Raw genomic sequence first — 21,770 nt, 5'->3', positions numbered from 1 at the left:
TTCAGCTGTCACACTTTCTTGAGGGAGTCGAGTGACGTGCGTGCCACAGCTACTCCTGGCTTTAATTCAACCTGAGAGTTTTGCTGCATGTCATCTCCTCCTCACTTCTCCTTCTATTATCCTCTCTGTCAGCTGCCTTACAGGGAAAAGGCAGTAGGTGGCATTCTGCCTTTTTAAACATAACTCTTTTTTTTTTGGCGTCACTCTATTTTAAGGAAAACACATTTTTTTAGCTGAAGAACAGAAAGAGGACCAGATTTACTGATGTCTTCATCACAATTGCCACTTATTCAAGCACAATAATAGCCCTGTTTCAATAAGCACCAGTAGGGTTCTCATTATAGATTCTGTTTCCAACCAGTCTAAAATTATCCAATTAAATGTTGCCTTGCACCTTGATCATGTAGTACCCAAGTGTATCATTAATCTAAGTGATTGGAAGAATTGATGTGTAGCCTATGTAAAATGAGTTTATTCTTATGAGAAACGTAAATAATACGGTTAGATCTTATATTCATTCATGTAGGACCATTCGTGAACAAAAAGTGGCTCTTAATGTGCCCCTGTCCAGCAGTCAAAATTTAACTGAACCGGCTTGCAAGCCAGTACATATATTCCCAGAGTGACAACCAGATTTTGTAATTACGTATCAAATTTATCGTGACCATTCTTCTTCGCAACGTCCCTGGTGGTCTAGTGGTTAGGATTCGGCGCTCTCACCGCCGCGGCCCGGGTTCGATTCCCGGTCAGGGAACATTACTTTTCAAAAAGCAACTTTCAAGTAGTTCTATCGCCGTGTAAGGTTAGCTTAGCCCACACCATTATTTCATAAACATAAATGACCGTTTTGAAAACTTCTTTCCTGCCAAAATTATTGTTGAAGTTAAGTCAGCAGTTACAAATCATTGCACAGGATTAAAAAGATGAACACTACCAATATCTCGTAATTGTGCACTTGTTTCAAAGACTGGAAAATGCCACATCTATATAGTCTTCAACCTGGCTCGGATGTACTTCGAGCCAATCAGACAGGACAAAAAAATTAGATCACACACCAAATCAATTGGTTCAAAAAAATACCATAAATACAAACTACGTGTGGCCACAAATGGGTTATAAGCACCCTTACTTCTCGAGATTTCCTGCCTTTGATAATTACCTCATGTGTTTCACCTGTCTTGTTTCACTCAGCTGTGTGTAGTTAGTAATCAACCCCATTTTACCGAGCGTTTCACCAACTATTACAAGAGCTCTTACGACCTCTGGTGGTCAGCAGCAGTAATGCACGCACTATATACTGTTAAAATAATCACTTCTTCCTCAGTTATAATATACAGATTCTCAGTCTCAGTATTGCATAATATGATTAAGGCAACACAACATACCAAACTGATCTTAAAATTTCATTCTTAACATATGTTTAAAGTAAGCATATTTAACATTTTGCATAAAATCACGCACAAGAAAACATGAAAAGACACAAATATGGATATTTCAACTTTAATCACATTATTAACAATTCTATGAGTAATAAGGACTCAGCCCTGCCATCCCCTGAACTGGATACAGAATCTGTTGTTCTTCAACATCGGGTGTGGTAACCACGTCCGGTCAAGCATAATCTTTCCTTCTGTGTAAAGTTAAACATACACACACAGAATGACCAACTGACTTACTTGGCACCCAGGCCAGTTTTCTGTAGCTTGTTTGCTACACAAGCATCAGACAGACACATGAGCAGACAAAAGGACAAGCAAACAGCGGGGCGGCCATGTGTGCAGGCTGTGTGCCTGGAGAGTTCAGTTTTGAGTTGTACCGCCCCGTCTGACGCTGTTAAGAGACAGTATTAATGTCAGAAGGCATTTCTTTGTTTCCCGAGATCCTCCTCTTTGTCATGTAAAAAAAAAAAAAAAGAAATAGAATAAAGGATGAAGTGCGTGGACAGCAAACAGTGGAGAACAGGTGGGCAAATAGATGATCTATTCCAACACCACGGTGCCGCCTGCTGCCTCCAGGGCTGCTTTTAGTTTCTCTGCCTCTTCTTTGGATACGTTGGCTCGGATTTCCTGTGGAAGGGCTTCCACTAGTTTCTTAGCCTGGTTTAGGAGGGACAGAAAAAAAACAGTACGGTGGTGTGATGACGACTATATTTCTTTATACAGAGCTATAAAGCAGTCACGTAATGTATAATGTAGGTCTACTTCTGGCACTATGCTGCTCTGTTTTAAAGGAAAATAAAGCATTGGTTTGAGTCTATATCAATAGATTATGCTAAATACTAAAATCGCTCCTTAGGGAGTTTTCTAAACACAATGTGTGCATCTTTAAAGTACCATGAGCATTTTTAAAGTATCTATACTTGCAAAGTTAATTGTATAAATTATTTTAAATTCTGCATTGCTTTTAACCATGCTTGCTAACATGCAGCCCTCTTTGCTGCATGTGCTGTTGCTTTTCTGCATTTCTTGGCATGTCTCTGCCACCTGAGGTCCATGAATATATATTATGATGCCTTTTATTTGCAATGGGGAGTCAGAATTTGAGTTCCCAGGTGGAGTGAGTCGGATTTCTGACTCAGAGAGTCAGAGAGACCTCATCAACCTCGACTTAAAAATCAATGACGGCTGCTCTGTGCATCAATTCTGTATTAAGATACTGTTTATTCACACGTCTGTCTGATTTGTGTCTCATTGAAACAGTCGTGCACACAGTGTGATCCAACTTCTACACACAGACATGTTGCTACAGTGTTTGTATGTGTTAATATCAACTGGTATTTCTAACTACAGCTAACTTGGTGACAACATCTTGGTTTTCAAAATTGTTGCACTTGAACACAGTAAGCTCAGATGTGACTTCATTTACCGCTTCGATCTCCGACTTCTGAGGATAATAGAACGCAGCCGTGCTCTTTGGTGTTAGCAGGGGTCAAAAACTCTACAGCGTACCTATAAATGACTCAGATCAGGTCTGAGGACTGAACACCAATGATGAGACCTACCTGCACCAGATTCAAGCCTTGGATGCAGTTCTTCACTTCCTTTATAAGTTTCACTTTTTCTGCGGCCTTTACTTCAGTCAATTTTACTGTAAAGTGAGTCTTCTCTTTCTTGACTTGCACCTCCTCCTCTTCTGCAGCCTAGTTTCACACAGAATAAAAACAGCAAATTCATTTGTGCGCTCAAGTGATGTGAGATCAGTTAAACTTGCAGTGAAACAATGTGAAGGCCGTGTATGAGAGGAGGGTTGATTCAAATTCAAAGTCATTTTTTAACTTGTAGTTCATAGTGATGTAGTAGCAGATGACATTATATTGTAAGGCGCTGCAGTTATATATGATCTACTCTCTGTACTCACAGCAGCAGGTAGAGCTGTCGCAGGCATCGCCCCCATCGGCATCATTCCAACATCCTGAATGTTCAGAGTTTTCTGCAACCAAAAAGAAAAAATATTTAATTTTATAAATAAAAATATACATATATATATACATATATACACAGACACTCACACACATATATATACATATATACACACACAAACACACACACATATATATATATGTATATATGTGTGTGTATATATATATATATGTACATTTTTATTTATAATTTTATTTTTTTTTTTTTAATTTCTATGCATAGATGCATCTCAACAATCTATCTGTCCAGGTGTGTTGTGGTTCAGGTTCAATGAATTTTCAACAAACCTTGAGGAGTTCATTGAGGTCCGACACCTCTAATAAAGTGAGGCTGGCTATGTCATTGACGAGCTGTTGGATTTTAGGGGAATATTGTTTGGGTGCTCCGTCTAGTGGAGGGCTGGCGATGGCGTCTGATTGGCTGGCTGGACTGGTCTTCAGAAGTCGGAGAGAGCACAGGGCTGGTGCTTGCCGCTGAAGCTGTTGCCTGGAAAATGAGAATGGATTAACTTTGGTCCTCAGAGCTCAAAAAACAAGACGGTGTATCCATGAATATACAGAACGAGCTGAGAGCATCTGCAGTTCCCATCTGGCATCTGAAGGCATCTTAAATGTGTCTTTACCAATCATTTCGTTTTTCCGTTTTTGTCTATGAAAAAGACTGTTACTATCGTTTCCCAAAAAAGTGCTCAGCCATACAATGAGATAAGTTTAAAGTTGGTATCTCACTTTGGGTACAGACTAGAGACTAAATTAATCCTTAAATCAAATGGCTGTAAACTACTGAATGAATCTCCAGATAATTTGATCAATAATTAATCGCTTTTGAGTAGTTTTTAAGGTCTAAATTAACCGATTCTACCTTTCATATAAATATTTTCTATTTTCTTTCCTCCTCTATGACAGTAAACTGAATACTTTGGGTTGCTGACAAAACATGACATTTGAGGACATCATCTTGGGCTTTGGGAAACAATTATCAACATTTTTCACCATGTACCACTGTCAAGTTAACTTTAATTTAGCCAATGTTAGTGATCATAATGCATTTTGGGGAAGCATTCCAGAGTAGGAAATTAGCACCAGCCAAAAAAATCAAATAAAAACAAAAGAAACAATGGCAATCTATTAAGTAGCTGATAGATTGTAGAATCTAGTAGCCACAGTCTTTACCTGTGAGTACTTATAATAGAGCAGGTCTAAGGATTTTTCTTTAAACGACTCATTTGAACACTTTGAGGAGGCCAAGAAGGTATTACAAAGTTGTAATTTACAAGAAAAAAGCATAGTTAAAACAATATGTCAATTCAGCCATTACATGATTGATAAATAATAAACTATTTTGATCATTTTTATAATTTCACTCCTTTTTTCCTCAGGTGAAAGTACCAAACATTCCTTAGTTCCACCTTTCGAACAGTGAATATCTGCTACTTTTCTGTGTTTTAAGAGAGCAGATTTTATAAAGTATAGTTTAGACGGGTGATCAGTCAAACAATCAGTCTGAGGGCATTACTTTATAACCTTGTGAGTCCTAAGGAATATCTGACTCTTAATGGAGGAGGGTGTTAAACATGCAGCAGGATGGGAATCAGTGCTGTATTGTATCGATACAGCATGGATTTTACTGTCAGATGTGGTGGCTGCAGCTGCACCCTGTTGGTTCCTGAACATACAGTCAGTGGATCAAGTTTATGATCAGTGTACTTCTGAACCCTGGGCAAATTAGGATGTGCAGCTTGAGGTTATTTGGCAAACAAAAACATGAATTTCCAGTCACACGAGTGTGACCTTGGCTGTCAAAAGCTGCCTAGTGAAGATAAATGAATCAAACAGATGGCAGGTTTGGATTTTACAACCAAGCTCGTGATGAGGCTTTTAACTGAGACTAAATAAACAGTACTGGATGGTGTTTAAACAGCTACAGCTTGTGGAGTGTGGAGTTACTGCTAGCTAAAGCTAACATTACTTAACATACTGACGCACAGCCGATAAATATGAAACTCCTCTCTGACTGCAGAATAAATACGCCTTCTGTATTCACACACGCTGCAGACACAACAGCATGTTTTATAAGTTAAATAACCGGCAGGAGTCACCGGCTGTCTGCCCTTGAAGATGCAAGCAGAGACCCTGATGTACCGTTAGCGCTGCCCGGTGTTACGTGACTGTCAGTGGGTTAACGTACCGCTGTGAGGTCGCTGCAGCCCGCAGCGCGGTCCGGAGGCAGCGTCTGGTGCAGTACATGCTAACGTTAAATAGAGCTGTTTATCCCGCTCACCGTGTGCCTCTAAAATAAAACAAGCAAAGTCTATCACAGCCGGCTCCCCTTTCAGTCCCTCTGCCTCAAAAGCACATGGCGTCCTTTCTGCTCCTGACCTACCCACAATGCACTGCGTGAACTGTAGAAAACCTACGGGAACCTATAAGGTACATCCGAGAACTATAAATACATAGAAATAACATGTATATTAATGTTTAAATAGTTGTATTCATTGCATTACGTATTTTCCAGTATTTCCAGTATTCTTATTTCACAGTTTTTACTCTTAATCATTTTCTAAAAATAGTAACTTAATTATTAAAAATAAATAAATAAATAAAGAGTAAAAGTCACTGGCTATGGTAGCCTAATGCAAAATCTGTTTTTTTTTCCTGTGTAAAAGTTATCATCAGTTTGTACTTGATATTATAAAAACATAGCATTCATCATTCTTTCATTCACTTACACTTTAATTTAATCATCATACACTGCAATACGCTGTCAACCACCGGTACTTACACTACCATCATAATCATGGTTATTGTAATAACACCTCTCTGTAGTAGTCCTTAGCCTAGACCATCATTTCACTGTCGTGTGTTTTTATTATCTGTCTGTCTAAATATGCAATTGTTTGTTATTTTTTTTAATGTATACACAGTCCTGCAATAAGCAATAGTCACAATTTGTGAAAGTTTTGCCCATGAACTTACATACCCAGTGGTACTTAAATTATTATATATATTACTACTATATATATTACTACTACTGTCTATATGAATTACACAGCCCAACAGAAATGATTTACATTTTACTTTGACTTCACGTGGACTATCTCACAAATACAACATAATAAAGACATTAACATTAGCTGAATACGCCCATGAGCCGTGTTCTGCTGGGGTACCCCTACAACAGTTGGACAAACTACATGTATTTGCTAACATTATTGTGGACAGCCTCCCCAATACATGTTTTAGTTACTGCCTTGATATACTAACTAACACTGTTAACCACGATGTAGCATTTTGTTGCAGTTCCCCACAATGACCATACGATGACAGTAAACACTCATAATTGGAAACACACTCTTTATACTGCAGTCTATGGACATCCCAAACATTGTGATGATAGTTTTCATGTTTACTGGTATTGTTATACAGACATAAAACTTATTGTATGAATTGATCTGTTCCTCTGTTTTGTGTGCTTGTGTGTTTGTATGTGTGTCCCACCTGTACTGCACCAGCACTGAACCCAGAGGGAATCCTCTTAACCAGGTAATCTCTGCACCCATCTGCTGTCACAGTCATCCACCACAACCAGCCTCCACCAATATGTTATTCCCCAGCTAGTCTCAGTCAGCCAGAAACCGTGAAGGTAAGATGATTAATCTGAGACAGAAAATCAATACACAAGATGGCAATAAGGTGTCAGGGTAACATGTCTTTCTGTTTTTCTCCCCCAGACCATGCTGCTGTCTCCCCAGGCAGAGAGGAACTGGGAGGATCTGTGTTTAGTGCTTGAGGATGTGCTGGAGGACCAGTCCCACAGGCAGCTGATGGCCTTAGAGCTGGGCTCAGGAACAGGGCAGCATGTCATACGCTTCGCCCAGAAGATGCCCTTTGTTACCTGGCAGCCATCGGACATCAAAGAAGACTCTAGGGACAGGTTTGTGTCATATGGATTTTTTTCCTTTTTTTTACATGTATCAGAAAAAACAATCTATTAATGATCCAGATGAATGGAAGTACAGTAGCCAAGTGTGACGGTTAGCTCAACGGGCGACAGGTTGTACACTTTTTTCAGTTATGTGTATGAAATAACAGTAACTGTTTAGTGAGAATCTGATTTTGAACTCACTGACAGTATAAAGGCATACATTGCTGCGATCCATGCAAAGAATGTGCTGCAGCCTGTCCACCTGGATGCCAGCGAACCATGGGAGAAATGGGCAGGCCTTCCTTGCAACTCCTGTGACGTTATTGTTGCCATTAACTTGCTGCAATACAGCTCCTTCAAAACAGCACAGGTGGGCCTGGTTTCCTAATAAAACACCTCAAAATACTGAGCTAAATTGCATGAATATTTCATGGTAAAAATATTATCTGTAAAAGGCCATAAAACATTATTTATGTGTCAGTAACAGCTTCATACACTTTTATCATTTTCCAAGGGTGTTTTCAATGGAGCTGGTCAGATCCTCAAGCAAAATGCTCTTTTAATAACATATGGGGTACGTACAAACACTTGTTTTATAGTATGATGTCACCATGCTAGAGTGCAAAGCAAAAGCTGATACTGTTTTTAACATGTTCCAGGTGTACGCTATTAACGGCACCATCACGCCAAGTTGTAATGAACACCTGGATGCAGAGCTTCGACAAATGTGAGTGGGCTCTTATTATTTTAATAAAACATGGCCACAGTTAGTGTGTAAGTAGACTGACTTATTTAACATTTCTACACAGGAATCCAGAGTGGGGTCTTCCGGACATTGACGTGCTGAGACAGCTGGCCTATGGGAACGGGATGCGTATGGAGAGGATAGTGAGTCACATTCGATAGTTTGGATAATTACTCGTAAATACGTACAATATAACTTTTATATGTGTTGTTTATTTCCAGGTTGAGATGGAAGAGTACTACAAATGCCTCATCTTCAGAAAACTTTAAGAAGCCAAACTGCATTGAGAAGAAAAACAAACTGTGTTGCATAATTATGCAGAAGTATTATGTTAAAGGAACAGTGTGTATGATTTGGGGGCGCATAGTGGCATCTAACCATAGGGACTGCAGATTGCAACCAGCCGAAACGTCTCCTGGTTAGAATCCAAGTGTTCATTGTTCAGGGTTTTAACTGGTGCTGAAATATCCACGGAGGTCTTCTCCCCTTAAAAATGAAAAAACAAAACAATCCATGCTCAACTTTTTGCTTTAATAACTTCAAATCCAGACATCTAGACTGTTTTTTGTTGGGTGCTAAATTATCTGCAGAGGTCTCTTACTCTCCACAGTAAACCCAGTGATTTAAACCGGTAAAAATACTGAATTAAGCTGTTTTTGCATTAAAAACAAGTGGTTTTAGTGGCTGCTAAGTAAAGTGGCTGATGTGAAAACTTAAAAGACCAACTACAGCCACTGTTTGGTTTGTCCACTCTGGGCTACTGTAGAAGCATGGTGGTGCAACATTGCAGACTCTGTGGAAAAGAATCTGCTCCTACAAATAGCTCATTCATTATCAAAAACATTACAATTCTTATTTGGAAGTGATTATACACTGAAGAAAACATACTTATTATAATCAATTTCTGCCTAAATCCCACACACTGGACCTTTAAAGCATATTCATCATTTCACTCATCAATGAAACATTACTGCCTTTACCCCTCTTATTAAAACATGTATGAATGTGACACAGAACACTGTATTTACACAAATAAAAGTTATCAAACTATTCATCTTTCTTTTTAAATTCTATGCAAGGTCACAGCAAAAAAAAAAACAAGATGAAGCGAGTGGACAATAAGAACCAGATATTTATTAAATATAATTTTAAAATTACTTTTTAAAGTCAGACAAATCAGTATGATGGAATAAAGAAGGTCACAGATGGATACTGAAGGGTTACAGAAATCACTGATTGGGTGCGTGATACATACATGCGGCACGTAATGTTCGCTCTGCAAGCATTTCCACAGTTCTGAAGAGCCGAGTACACTTTAGAAAATAGTTCCCACTTGTACTCACTATGTAAATACCCTCATCAGTTACAACCAAATGCACACGGAATGGAGTCTGGAGGCTATTTGCAGCTGATTATGGGTTAAAGTCTTATGTTTCTTTCAGTCTTGTCTTGTTATGGTACTTATCATCAGAAACAAAATCACCATAATAAAAATATGCAGGATGCGATTAGAGCTGCTGCACTGCTTTCGTATGTATATTTTATGGTCACTAGTTGTGTAATTTCAATGATTTAGTTTATGAAAGTATATTAATTGAGGATTAAACAACCACCTAGCTAATTTTCTAACACTCCTCCCACAATGTACAATCCCTGCAATGTGTTTCAATATTTAAGGAACTAAGTTCAGACACTCAATATTCCAGCTGTGAATAACAAATAAATGCCAAAACAAGAAAAGATGACCCTCGTTTGTGTTCACGTGAGAAGGGATGGAACTGTAAACTACAACTGGAATGGTGAACTTTGTGCTTCCTCTCCCTAGACTTAGCTCTTTATCCTCATGCCCACAATCTCTTAGACAGCACATACAGATGCCTCTTAATCACTGCCTAAGCTGTTAGAATATGTTACACTAATTCAATTCCATTCCAGAAAATAATGAAAATTTAACATGCAAATTTTGCTTTAGAAAAATATGAGACAAAGGATGGTTACTTCTTGTCTTTTTTTCTCCTCAATTATTATCATATTTTCTTCATTTTTTTAAACTTGAATACCACTGACTATTTCTGAGCTTCGGTTATTCATTTAATAAGGAAATACTACATACATATCAGCTGGAAAGAGGGAGGAAGAGGTGGAAAGGGTCTGGGATTATGGTGCCCTCTCTTGCAGCTTTGCCCCGCATTCCCATACTTCAGTGGGGGAGAGGCAAGGAGAGCAATAGTTCTGCAACATCATCACAATATTTTACATTGTCACAACATCACAGCGAGGTGGAAGGTGGGAGAGGTGTGTGTGTGTTTCCAGAAGAGCAGAAAGAGTCCAAAGAGTGAGGGGAAAGACCAAAGGAGGAGAGTGTAGTGTGTCAGACCCTGCAGCGTGCAGACTTTCAGTCGAAGGAGATGAGCTGTGCCTCTGCACTGCCGGGCACAGCCTGAGGGACCTGCGGCTGCTGCTGCTGCTGCTGCTGTTGTTGTTGCTGCTGCTGCTGCTGTTGCTGCGGGGCACCAGGGGGAGCCACCTAGCAACAAAAAACAGTAAAGGTCAAAATAAAACCAGTGAGTATTGAGATTGAAATGACCTCAAAAATACAAAGTTACCAATAAATCATTAATGTTGAGCCTCTTGTGTTGGTATAAGGGATAGGCATAAGGTGATTAAAGTGATTTTCATATTACTATAGTACTTGTTTTACATTATTATGCTGTACTCGAGTACTCCCAAAAAAAACCCCAACCCAAATCTTACATACATTCGCTTAATACAGCTTTGCATAAAATAATATTTTAACTATTTTAAATAGTAAAGAGTAATGTTCACATGTGAGAGGGTGGCAGCGATTACTCTATACGTTGAATGAATGAATGCTGACTTCCAAAACCAGAACTCGAAAAATCATGACATGACATGACATTTTAGCGAATTTATCACAGTATGCTGCAAGCTCTTAAAATTGCAATGCTAACACCTGGAAGAAAAATAAATAATGCATGACTGACCTGTTGGTACATGGGCGGCTGGCCTGGCATGTACTGCTGTTGGGGGGGCATATTGGGATCTTGTCCTGGCAATGCTGAAATCATGTTCTGCATGCTGTACGGCTGGTAGCCCATGTAAGCCATACCATTAGTGGGGGCAGGCTGGGACATAGGGGGCATACTCTGGGCCTGAGACACCACGTTCTGCACACAACAGGGACAACAGTTAGTAATTATTCATCTTTAAATATTTTATGGTTGTGTATGCAGTGATAAGAAAACTATCAATCAGACCTGGTATCCCTGTGTAGGCGTGGGCTGATAGTTGGAGTAGGATGGACTTGTAGTGGGCGGAGCCTGGCCAGGAGGAGGTGCAGGCTGCCCATTGGTGCCTGCAGCCTGGTACATGTATGCATTAACCATGTTGGGATCTGGAAAAAGAGTGAATAATCAGTTACACACAGGAGTAAACTGGAATATACACTGTAGTCGTACAATTAAACATGGTTGATTTTCTAACTGTGTAGCTATAAAAATTCACCTGGGGCAGCACTGGGCATGGCCTGGTACTGTGGTGGTGCAGTCTGCCCTGGCTGGTTCATATAGATGTTGTGCATAGGTGAACCCTCCACAGAGCCAGCCGGGCTGAAGGTGCCCGGGTAGTTGGGTGGAGCACCAGGCTGGTACACCACCCCTCCTGCCACATTAGGGGGCAAAGACTGCATCTACGAGACAGCACATACATCTTTTTATCAGACATGTATTCCGAAAGACTTATGAAAAGGCAAACATGTTTTCTAAATCCCTATTTTATTTAAATGTCATGATATTACCAATAAAATACACGCACTGCACTATTTAGTGTGTTAGTTTAGCTTGACAGCTTGACGATGGAGTACGCAGTGTGTACCTGAGCATAGGGCAAAGAGAAAGCAGGCATTTGGGCTCTCATCTGGATTGTGTGCTTCTGCTGCTCCAAACGCATCTGCCTCTCCTTCTCCTGCTCCTGGAGGCGCTGGATGGCCAGCTGTCTTTGCATCTCCAGGTACTCCTGCAGAGACAAACACTTGTGAGCTTGGTAACGAATAGTGTAGCAATGTGTATTTTCAATGAAGAGATTCCCTTCATTACCTGTTTCTTCTGTCTCATGATCTCCAGCTTTTGAGCCAGCTGGATCTGCCTCTGTCTCTCTGCTTCCTCTGCGGCACGACGCAGCTTCTCTCTGTGTTCGTCCCGAAGTGCGTTGAGGGCTGCTCGAGCATCGCGCACCTGAGCCAGCTTGTCCTGTAGCCCCTCGTAGTACACTGCGAACAACATACACGATGTGATAGTTCAGACACAGCGAATACAAGGAGACAGAAATGCACTGATACACTAAAGCCCCTGCACAGCGAACACTCACATCTCTTCTCGTCTAGCTGGTTGAGGATGTCCAACAGCTGTGGATGCATGTTGTTAATGGACTGGAAGAGTGAGAGCACGGCACTGTCGTTGGTGATGCTGCGCCCGCGCATGTGGTTGCTCTTCATGCGGTTAAGGAAGGTGGTGACAGCATTCTGTAGAGCCTTCAGGAACTGCTCATGGTTCTCCTCTGACTCCCCGTTCTGGTACTGCTGCTGAAGGCAAAACACACAAAGTCATTTATGGTCTGCACACTCCAGTTGTAGATGTGAAAAGCAACATCTGTTCTACACACACGGCTTAAACATACCTCCACTATGCTGACTGGCTGGACAGGAACATGACTTTCTACAGGTTGACTGATTGGCGGAAGGGGCTCAGCCAATGGCACAGGAGCAGGGGCCGAGGGGGTGGGACTCTTGCGAGCTTCTTCCTGTTTCTTCTCCCAGTACGTTCTGTTCAGGTAACGGGCCAGCTGGAATAATGACACATATTACCATCAGTATTAAAAGCATGTCGTAACATTTCGGTTAGTCTACGTTAATGTGGGTGGTAAAGAAGAGATAGATACTGCATGTACCTCAGGGTCTACATCTTCAGCTGATGGAGCAGAGGAGTTCTGGAGAGAGTATATTCACATTAATCAGTGATAAAACATATTTCAGTGATTTTCTAAAATGAAGCTGAACCTTGTTTTAATCATGAAAATAATGTAGATGAAGTCTTACCACAGGGGAAGTGTAGAGGGTGCTGACTGGCGGTGCTGAGGAAGTCACTGGAGTGGGATCAGCTTTGGGATACATTGAGTAGGAGTTCTTTTGCCTCTGTTGGTATACATAAAGGCATACAGAATGTATCACTTTCTCATATAAACATGCATTCAAATTAGAAAAGAAAATTTCAGCTGTGCAACCCACCATCCGCTCCTTCTCCTCAGCCTCGCTTTGGGAGAGGGCAATGGCCAGCTGCAGCTCCTCCTCCTCCTGCAGTGCTGCCTCATCTCTCTTGGGGGGCATCTGGTGAGAAACAGAGACACAGTAAGATACAGAAGCAGCCCACAACCAAAATGATGGATGAAAAAAAATCTTCAAATACAGATCAGGGTGAGGCCAGGACAGTGATTAAAATATGCTAATGAATGACTGTTTTCCTTCTGTAACCAATCTGACCATTAACTGACTTATCTCATTTTGTATTTCTACCTGTGACTGTTGGGACAGCGGGCTAGTCAGGTACTCAGGAGGCAGCTCGGTGGTGCCCTGGGTGGGTGCTTTTCCTTCAGCTTTCCTAAGTGGAGGAGAGAGGGAGGGGTGGCTGGTAAGGAAAAGGGATCAGGGAGGACAAACAGCTTTATGAATCAGATCATGCTGTTGGAGGCACAAACACGGGCCCTGTTTACATCCGGTATTAATATTTGTTTTTGGTGACCAGATCACAAGTGGACAGCTCCAAGTACAGGTTTGAGTGCACCCAAAGCATCCTGAAATCTGATCGCTCAGACCGCACTGGGAGGTGATCTGGGATCTGTGGGATGACCACATTCTTTCATCAGTTTCACATTCTTATGCTCAAGTGTTCTGGTCCACCTTCAAAAATCCCCTAATCAGTTGCTATCCTTGCTTATCTGATCACCCACTTTCTGTTGCTGCTGAGGTAGTGAAAGGACCATCTCTGGAGCTGCTCTGCCCCCAGCTAACACTCAGTTCAAAGCCTGGTTAGCATGAGCTAACACAGCAGCAGCAGCAGCAGCAGCAGCAGTTAAACAGTCCCAACTAACTCACAACAACACAGAAATGGTTCAACTCTATCAGATAATTTGTTAATAACCCTGAAGTAGCATTAGCCGTGTGATGCCAACACTCAGCCCTGTCACTGTTTGTGTGTGGACTAACTTTCACCAACTGTCCCTAATGCAGAGCTCACACTCCTGCAGCTGTAATTTCCTAGCAGCAGGCGCTGAAGTGTGCATGTAGCATGAAAAGCCCCTGCTGGTTAAAAACCTCTTTGTTAAAAGAAATGATGTCTGTGTTTATCTGCATATAAAGCAGGGAAGTGAGATCCAATCACAAGTAGTCACGTAAAATGCATGTGGAGACACATTTTGATGCCAGGTGTGAACAGACAGAGCTGTCCGATTGTAATCGGATCACCTGAGTCACATACCAGATTAATACCACGTGTAAACAGGTTCCAAAAAGTCTACAAAAAAACAGAATAATACTTGAAGTACACATTCCTGATAATACTGCTACATCGTTTACATTTGTACTAATATATACAAAACTAATAATACAAAATGTTTACAAATTTTTATTGACTGACATTCAGATTTGGATCTGCATCAAAACAAAAAACTGTCATGCAAAATAATGTTAAGGCTTTAAAGGCTTAACAGTGCATAATTTCAGTCAGTCAGACCCCTTACCACAAAAAATACGCTCATCTAAAATTTCATGTTTCTTCAGAGGTGTTTATAGGCCACAAATCTTATTTTGCAGCATTGTTTAAATTGGATCATTGAAACTGCACAATGAGTCCTTATATTAAAGGCATTTTGTCATATAAAACTGTAACGAAGTTAGTGTATCAATAATTGTTTTTTTGAGGGCACCTAATGTGTTTATGTACCAAATTTCATATATATTACAGAACATTTGTTGTCATGAAAAACAGCAAATTCAAAATTGTGATGGAATACACTTAAACTGACTAACAGACGAACGGGACTGAGAACGACCTCCTTGGTGGAGGATGTGAAACAAGAAAAACAAACAAAAAGGCACATTTCTACAGAGAATGAAATTCAGCGCATATTAAGGGAGAGCAAAGATGATGGATAAGACACTGTATTAAATCTTTTAAAATCTTTTGCCCCAAACCAAGAAGCAACAGAGGCTGAAAGTGATCAAGGAATAAAACAACATCTAAAAGCAATGCACACTACAAAAGTAGACAGCGTGACTTGAGCAAGACAATCATTTACAATGCCAGTGTTGTGCTGTTGCTAATCGAGTAGCCCTCTACAGATACAGAGTCACTGCTCAGAGCCACCATACTTCACACTCCCGAGACTGAACCTTCACACTCACTCCATCAGATCTGGGGACTCACTTGTTAAGCAGCTCAAAGCAGGGCTCGCACACACGCACTTCCTTCTCGATGCCAAACTTGGGAATGGTCGAGTACTTAGACGAACATTTGCCACAGAAAATCTGGCCACAGGCTCGACAATGGTGCTGGAAACGCAAAGAACACAAAACGAGGTCAACTCCTGCGTATGTGCTATAAACATATACTCCACTCACACACGCTCCTGTAACTGAATGAAGGAAACCATAAAACCTGCCCTAGTTTCAGGAAAGCCTTGCCTACCTTTCTTGTCATAACTCCAAACTGGACTCTGCACCGGTGGCACTCCTCAGCATCAACCCAGTCCGGGGCCTGGCCAAAGCAGACAGACATCACATATTACTACAGATCTCAGGTCACTGGAGCTTTGTAAACAGTCATAGCTCAATGTCATGTGCATTTACCACATAACTTATGCTGATTCTACAGACATCATGGATTTCATAATGCTAGCTCTACATTGGTATAAAAAAAAAAGAAGTCTCACTCTCTCTGCTGCAAACATTGCATCACTCTCTTTAAATTCGGGGAACACATGACCTATGACAAAAGAAAAAGAAAACATACAAGTAAAACATACATTATGATACTATTAGTACATTAACAGAAGTTGACAATGATACATAACTGTTTCAGTTTAGCTTTAGTCATTTAAACACAATTTATAATTACATGTAAAAATATCTGTTTTTTTTAACCATAGAAAAGACAGAAACATTTATCTGTAAATATAAATAAATAAATAAACAAATACACCTACCCTCCACTTTCATGATCTGATAGGTGTCTTGGACCACCTTATATTTGGGTTCGTTGCGGAAAGCGTGAGCCCAGGCCTGGATCAGGTACAGGATCTTGTTTCTGACATTTGGTTCTGTCTGTTTCTGGTGGTAAAAGAACCACACAGTGAAATAAATGGCTCTGACACCTTTAAATCCCTCTTCTGTGTATATTCTACATTTCAGTTGTCACACAACACTGTTTTCAAACAGAAACTGAGTCAAACAATATTGTGCTTGATGAAAAGCACTGAGGTGGGAAGTCCCTTTGGTCTTAGAAAAAATCCCTCTTGTCACAAGCCTATGACATCATCAGGAAGTGGAAACCAGCATGGGCTGCAAGAGCTTGTGTCACATGATGCAGCAAGGCTCCAATCAAATATTGCAAGCTCGCGCTGAATTGCAGCCAGCTGCCTGACGTGATAAGGCTTCCAGCCAAAATATGGCCAGACAAATCACCCTGTCTGTGTGCAACAAGGCAAAACACTGTATCTAAACCCTCCAGTGCTTGTTTACAGAGCACACAATTAAACAGGTATTTAGATATTATTAAACCTGATTAGAGGTGCAAAAAAATAATCAATTAGTCAATAGACAGAAAATTTGCCAGAAAAAAAATACAGAATGACAATTTCTAAAAAGAAAAATCATTTTAGACATTTTATCACCAAAAATGTCAAATATTCATTGGCCTCAACATCTTAAATATGAGGATTTACTGCTTTTCTTTATTTTACATCACTGTAAACTCTATATTCTTTAGGTTTCAGACTGCTGATAGAACAAGACATCTGAAGATGTTCACCTTTGTCAATGAATCAATAAAGGCACTGTGACATTATAATAAAATATTCTTTCACTGCAGCCTGAAACCCTGACCACAGTTCACCTTTGTTTGCAAATCCAACTTTACAGTGAAAAGCCAGTAATGACTTCAACTAAGGTTAAAAATCCTGTGCCAATGTATGTTTGATACTTATGTAGGAAATCTAAAAAAAGAAAATATCGGATTGTAGCAACTTGACTGGTATGAGACTGAGGTCAGTATATTGGAAATTAAACAGAGCAAGATTATGATATTCAAGAAACTAAAACAGCAAGGGTCACCTTAAGCAAATCCTTCAGTTCCTCCATTGTTTGTTTACTGGCCACCTCATCGTGAACTGTCTGGCCACAGTTCTTCACCACTGACTCCAGGACCTGAAGGGTGAAGTCACATATTCAGTCACTTTGCCAACTGTGTTATACACATTTCTCTAAAAATCAGGAGTCAAAGTTATGACAGAACAACAGGACGCAAACATAAAAATAGACATTGGCACAATTTCCACTGTCACAATTTCTCCTAAGGATCAAAAAGGATTTTTGGGTTTTTGTACACAGATCTTACCTCAAGTGCATAGAGGGCCACATGTGGATTTTTGTCATTCAGCTTCTTCTTAATCGCCCCAATGGCATATTTAGCTCTGCGAAGACAAAAACAAATACAGCTCAATATAGGGAAAAAAACGGCCAAAAAGTCAGCAAAGCACACACACAAAAATAAACCTAAGACTTGAGTGAGCTATTTTCAACTTCAGTAGCTAGTGATTTGAATGTAGAGGAGAAGAGGGCAGAATCACTCACTGTGTGTCTCCTTGTCGAATGAGATCACAGATCTGCAGGATGGATTCCCAGTCAGTCTCCAGCAGCAACTGGCTAGTGGCTTTATCTGAAATTAGTAGCGAATGTTTTAAAACGTGAAATATCTATCACACAGTATCTGCTACACCAAACCAACAGGTCATGAAAAATAACAGGTCTCCCCCTCGCCTAATTACATTCACAGATCAAAGATAGACAATAGAAACCATTTTCTTTTGGCCTTAATAGCTATTGTGTATGTGCAATAAGTAATCAGTTTATTAGTTAACTTTGCTACAACTAATGCGGTTTAATATAGTCCTACAATAAATCCTAACTTTATGAGGTCATAACATTCAGTTTTTGTTGAAAATGTTTTAGAGGTGTTGAATCACCTTTTTTGAACACTTTTGAGGTTGTAAGTTATGATGATGTTGAGTTGAATTGTATTGCGTTATACTGAAAGGTGAAACATTTACAAAATAAAATAGCAGCTAAGAGCATATCTCTATACATGTGTTGTATCTTGTGTCTTTCTTAAGGAAAAAAATAATTATTTTAATTTAATGCAGTCACACAGTGATGTTTTCTCTGAGAACCATAATCAAACAGCAATGACTGTGGCAGAAGAAGAAACATTAATTTTTCAGATAACTGAACTACATCCAAGTTTTTCTGCATACACAAACACACTTTTTTCATCGTGTGATGTGCAAAAGGATATCATCTGGGGTTTCACTTAAGTATCACTGCAATGTGCGATATATGTTGTATTTATTTACTTTTAAAAGATACCTTATAATTTAGCGGCACAGTGTTTTGGATTTATTATTCTGTTCACAAGCTCTCATTCCCTAAATATTGTCTCATAACTGATTCCAACTTAAGTGTTATGACATTTGACCTTGTCAAAATGGACAACTGCCTCAGACCAAAAAAAGCTCTGGCTCAACGGTTTCATAATTGGTTTGAGGTAATAATTAAACTAATTTTACCTTTTGGAATATGGAAATATACATTGCTATGGCACAATATCAAATGACATGATCATGGTTTCGCTTTGTATCTGATCTTGAGGCCATGTGTAAACATCTAGTTTTAGGAACTTCCTTACATAATGCCGTGCATATTTCTTAATGTTTGTGTTGCAAATTAACCACAAAACAACACAAAGAACCACACAGCAAACTTGGTGGTCTTAACAAAGATATTGCACAAAATGCACAGCAGTTTATCAGATGACTTCATGGACTCATTTTTACCCTAAGGCCTCAGAGAGGGTTAAACTGGTTATTTACTATATATTTTTATGTTAAGCACTGGGTGTTGCATTTTATGCATAAATTGTGCTGTATTAATGCAGTTAATTATTAAAACCTACATCTACTGGAAATTAAATAATAAAGCTATTAATACATAACTGACCGTTAGATATTTAACCCCAAAGATACTGATTTCATCTAAAGTGATCGCCAGTTTTCAGTAATTCGGCTTTTATGATAAATTTGTTGTTTTTTTTTTCCCTGGGAGAGTGCTAAGGAAAGCTAAGCTAGTTAGCCATCCATTGTCAGCTTTGCCAGCTGTATTTTCATAGAAATGTGTCTAAATCAGTGTAACGTTGATCTATACAAGGACTAGATTAGTAGCTAGAAAGCTAATTATAGCTAATTACACTCGTCTAGCAACGAGCTAATCAACCTGTTGTGGACTTAAAAACAACTTAAGAAAACACTGAAAGTCACGAGGCTAACTCGCAAATCTCATTGTTGTTCTTAGCTTCTTGGCTTTTTTGGACAGCCGACCATGTCATGTATGTCAATGTTACAGTGATGTTATTACTAAACCATTAGCTATCGTGAATATATTACATCGTGTGTGAAGCTGATCTGAACCTGAAGGAAACCAACAGTCTGGTTTAGCTTAGCCAGTAGCACAGAGACAGCACAACGATACGGTAGCGCAGTTTTGATGAGAGTAAAAAATAACAGACAAATAACATTGTAATCTCTACGTGGGCCTCAAACAATAGCAGCGAAATTGTTAGCAGGCTAAAATTAGCTGGCCTGAAAGCCACAGCCCCAGCGTCTGTCAAAACAATACGCTGGAAAACATCGCACTTTGACTCACAGTATGCTAATAAACTATTAACTAAACGAATGGGCTGATAACTCACCCAGAAGCCTCTCAAATGTACCTCCACCCTTTCCCATGTTAGATTCAAAGTCTCAAAGTAGCTGTCGAGGTGTCTTGTTTAGTGAACGGATCCTGGTGTTTTCACCGCTGAGGTTAGCCTGTTAGCTTCTGTGTTAGCCACGGAGCACAGCTCACAGCTGTACGGCTCTTCCTACTTCCCACTTCCGCCGTGGAAACAACTACATGGAGGGGTTTTCTTCCCCCTAGCGGCGGAAAAATGCAATAACATGTACATTTTTGCAGTTATTATAAGATAAATATTAGACTTTTTATTTTATATATTTTTATTGACCATTTTCAAATTACACAATACATTGTACAGGCATATGATTTATTTTAAAACACTAAAAAATGATAATTTTACTAACATATTTTAAATGCATTAAAAAAACATAACATAAAACAAAAACGATGATACACATAAAATTAAATTGAATGAGGGGGAATTTAACAAAGACATATATCTTATTTTAATTTCATATATAGTCTATATTTCAGTGATTTGAGGGGTCTTAATAGCTTTTTTGTCTGTTGTTATTTTAGAAACAGACTCCAAGAAATATTGTAATTCAACACAAAATAAATTAATATTGGGAGTAATCTGAAGCACTTTTGCTTTGTGGAGTATTAGCCCTTTGTGTCGGCAGACAAATAAGTACATTTTAGTACTGTGCAATTGTGAGTTAAAGTACCAGTTTATATTCTGCTTCTTTAGACTTCTACTCTACTAGATATCTGAGGTAAATGTTGCACTTTTTATTCCTCTTTATATGCAGTGTTGAGGAGTTTACTTTTGAAATGTGATTCCTAGTTACCCTGTTAAAAATGTAACTAATTACTATTAGGCTATATTCATTTATAATTAGTTACTCTAGTTACATGTACTAGTTACTCCCTGACAATGACAGCAATATGTGTCAATTAGGCCCCCTAATTACAGATTAAGATTTTGGAACTCTATACTAACTATATGGTGTACTGTTAACTATCCATCAGTATATAGTTCAAATTAACTGAAGAGCAATTTAATGCCCCTTGAAAATCTTGTTTTTCCTAACCTTCAGTGGTTTGACCTCTGTCTCTAAAATGCTGCTTATATATTAATGTATCAGTGCTTTGATACGTTATCAATAACTACCTTTAAGTAATAAGTACCTTTAGTATTCATGACTTTTACCTTTGAGGTTGGGTTTTTGCATTCTTACAAATCTTTATTTTAAAGGTTGAGGCAAACACCTGGACACCTCTTCTATCGCTGGCTTAATAACATGTTTTATTTTACTCCAAGTAAACCTTTATTCATTTAAACCCTGTATCCAATTCTCTGACAGTGCCTCTTTAACAAGATCTAAATTCTATACAGGAACTTGATCTTATGTGAACTGGCAGCAGAGTAGTGACATTTGAGTGTCATGAACAAGTCCTTGAGTCCAACCAGCTCAACCAGCAGTGTTGTGCAAGTCTTGTGGATGGTTGACCTCACTGTGAATGATATCATCAACGATTCATCAGTACACTTGTATGATTAACTGTTAGATCTACTTGTATTGATACTATCTCTATATCTGTTTTG

General features: G+C 39.4%; 3 protein-coding genes and 1 non-coding gene across 8 annotated transcripts; 2 read left to right on the top strand and 2 right to left on the bottom strand.

Annotated features, from left to right (window-relative positions):
• The first annotated feature begins 682 nt into the window (after positions 1–682).
• Positions 683–754, top strand: trnae-cuc (transfer RNA glutamic acid (anticodon CUC)). The gene has a single exon. It is a non-coding gene; the product is annotated as a tRNA-Glu (tRNA).
• Positions 755–1,484: 730 nt separating this feature from the next.
• Positions 1,485–5,824, bottom strand: mrpl12 (mitochondrial ribosomal protein L12). The gene is made up of 5 exons (XM_042504644.2): positions 5,607–5,824; positions 3,707–3,905; positions 3,358–3,429; positions 3,002–3,139; positions 1,485–2,096 (listed from the first exon to the last, which is right to left on the bottom strand). The coding sequence occupies exons 1-5, from the start codon at positions 5,663–5,665 to the stop codon at positions 1,980–1,982; spliced, it is 585 nt and encodes a 194-aa protein (XP_042360578.1). The 5' UTR covers positions 5,666–5,824; the 3' UTR covers positions 1,485–1,979.
• A 922-nt stretch (positions 5,825–6,746) lies between these two features.
• LOC121956438 (methyltransferase-like 26 B) lies at positions 6,747–9,138 on the top strand. Its single transcript, XM_042504645.2, has 7 exons — positions 6,747–7,061; positions 7,150–7,352; positions 7,551–7,713; positions 7,858–7,917; positions 8,003–8,070; positions 8,153–8,231; positions 8,310–9,138. Exons 2-7 carry the CDS (start codon positions 7,153–7,155, stop codon positions 8,355–8,357), a joined length of 618 nt encoding a protein of 205 aa, XP_042360579.1. The 5' UTR covers positions 6,747–7,061; positions 7,150–7,152; the 3' UTR covers positions 8,358–9,138.
• Positions 9,139–9,202: 64 nt separating this feature from the next.
• hgs (hepatocyte growth factor-regulated tyrosine kinase substrate) lies at positions 9,203–20,355 on the bottom strand. Of its 5 annotated transcripts, none has more exons than XM_042504620.2 (20): positions 20,178–20,355; positions 18,008–18,092; positions 17,772–17,847; positions 17,489–17,581; positions 16,363–16,486; positions 16,090–16,142; positions 15,846–15,914; positions 15,585–15,709; positions 13,676–13,787; positions 13,391–13,489; positions 13,202–13,297; positions 13,054–13,092; positions 12,784–12,948; positions 12,475–12,685; positions 12,204–12,376; positions 11,983–12,123; positions 11,614–11,797; positions 11,367–11,503; positions 11,094–11,276; positions 9,203–10,615 (listed from the first exon to the last, which is right to left on the bottom strand). In XM_042504620.2, the coding sequence occupies exons 1-20, from the start codon at positions 20,212–20,214 to the stop codon at positions 10,484–10,486; spliced, it is 2,334 nt and encodes a 777-aa protein (XP_042360554.1). In that variant the 5' UTR covers positions 20,215–20,355; the 3' UTR covers positions 9,203–10,483. The 5 variants fall into 5 exon arrangements, with proteins under 5 accessions (XP_042360554.1, XP_042360556.1, XP_042360557.1 ...); XM_042504622.2 differs by having other exon boundaries at positions 12,475–12,688; positions 13,676–13,760; XM_042504623.2 differs by having other exon boundaries at positions 13,676–13,760.
• Positions 20,356–21,770: the final 1,415 nt, after the last annotated feature.

This window comes from Plectropomus leopardus, chromosome 18, assembly GCF_026936395.1.
Source record: "Plectropomus leopardus strain MGB_pleo_1.0 chromosome 18, ASM2693639v1, whole genome shotgun sequence".
Lineage (NCBI taxonomy): Eukaryota > Metazoa > Chordata > Actinopteri > Perciformes > Serranidae > Plectropomus > Plectropomus leopardus.
The sequence above is the reverse complement of the archived record's forward strand: the minus strand, read 5'-3'. Positions and strand labels throughout refer to the sequence as shown.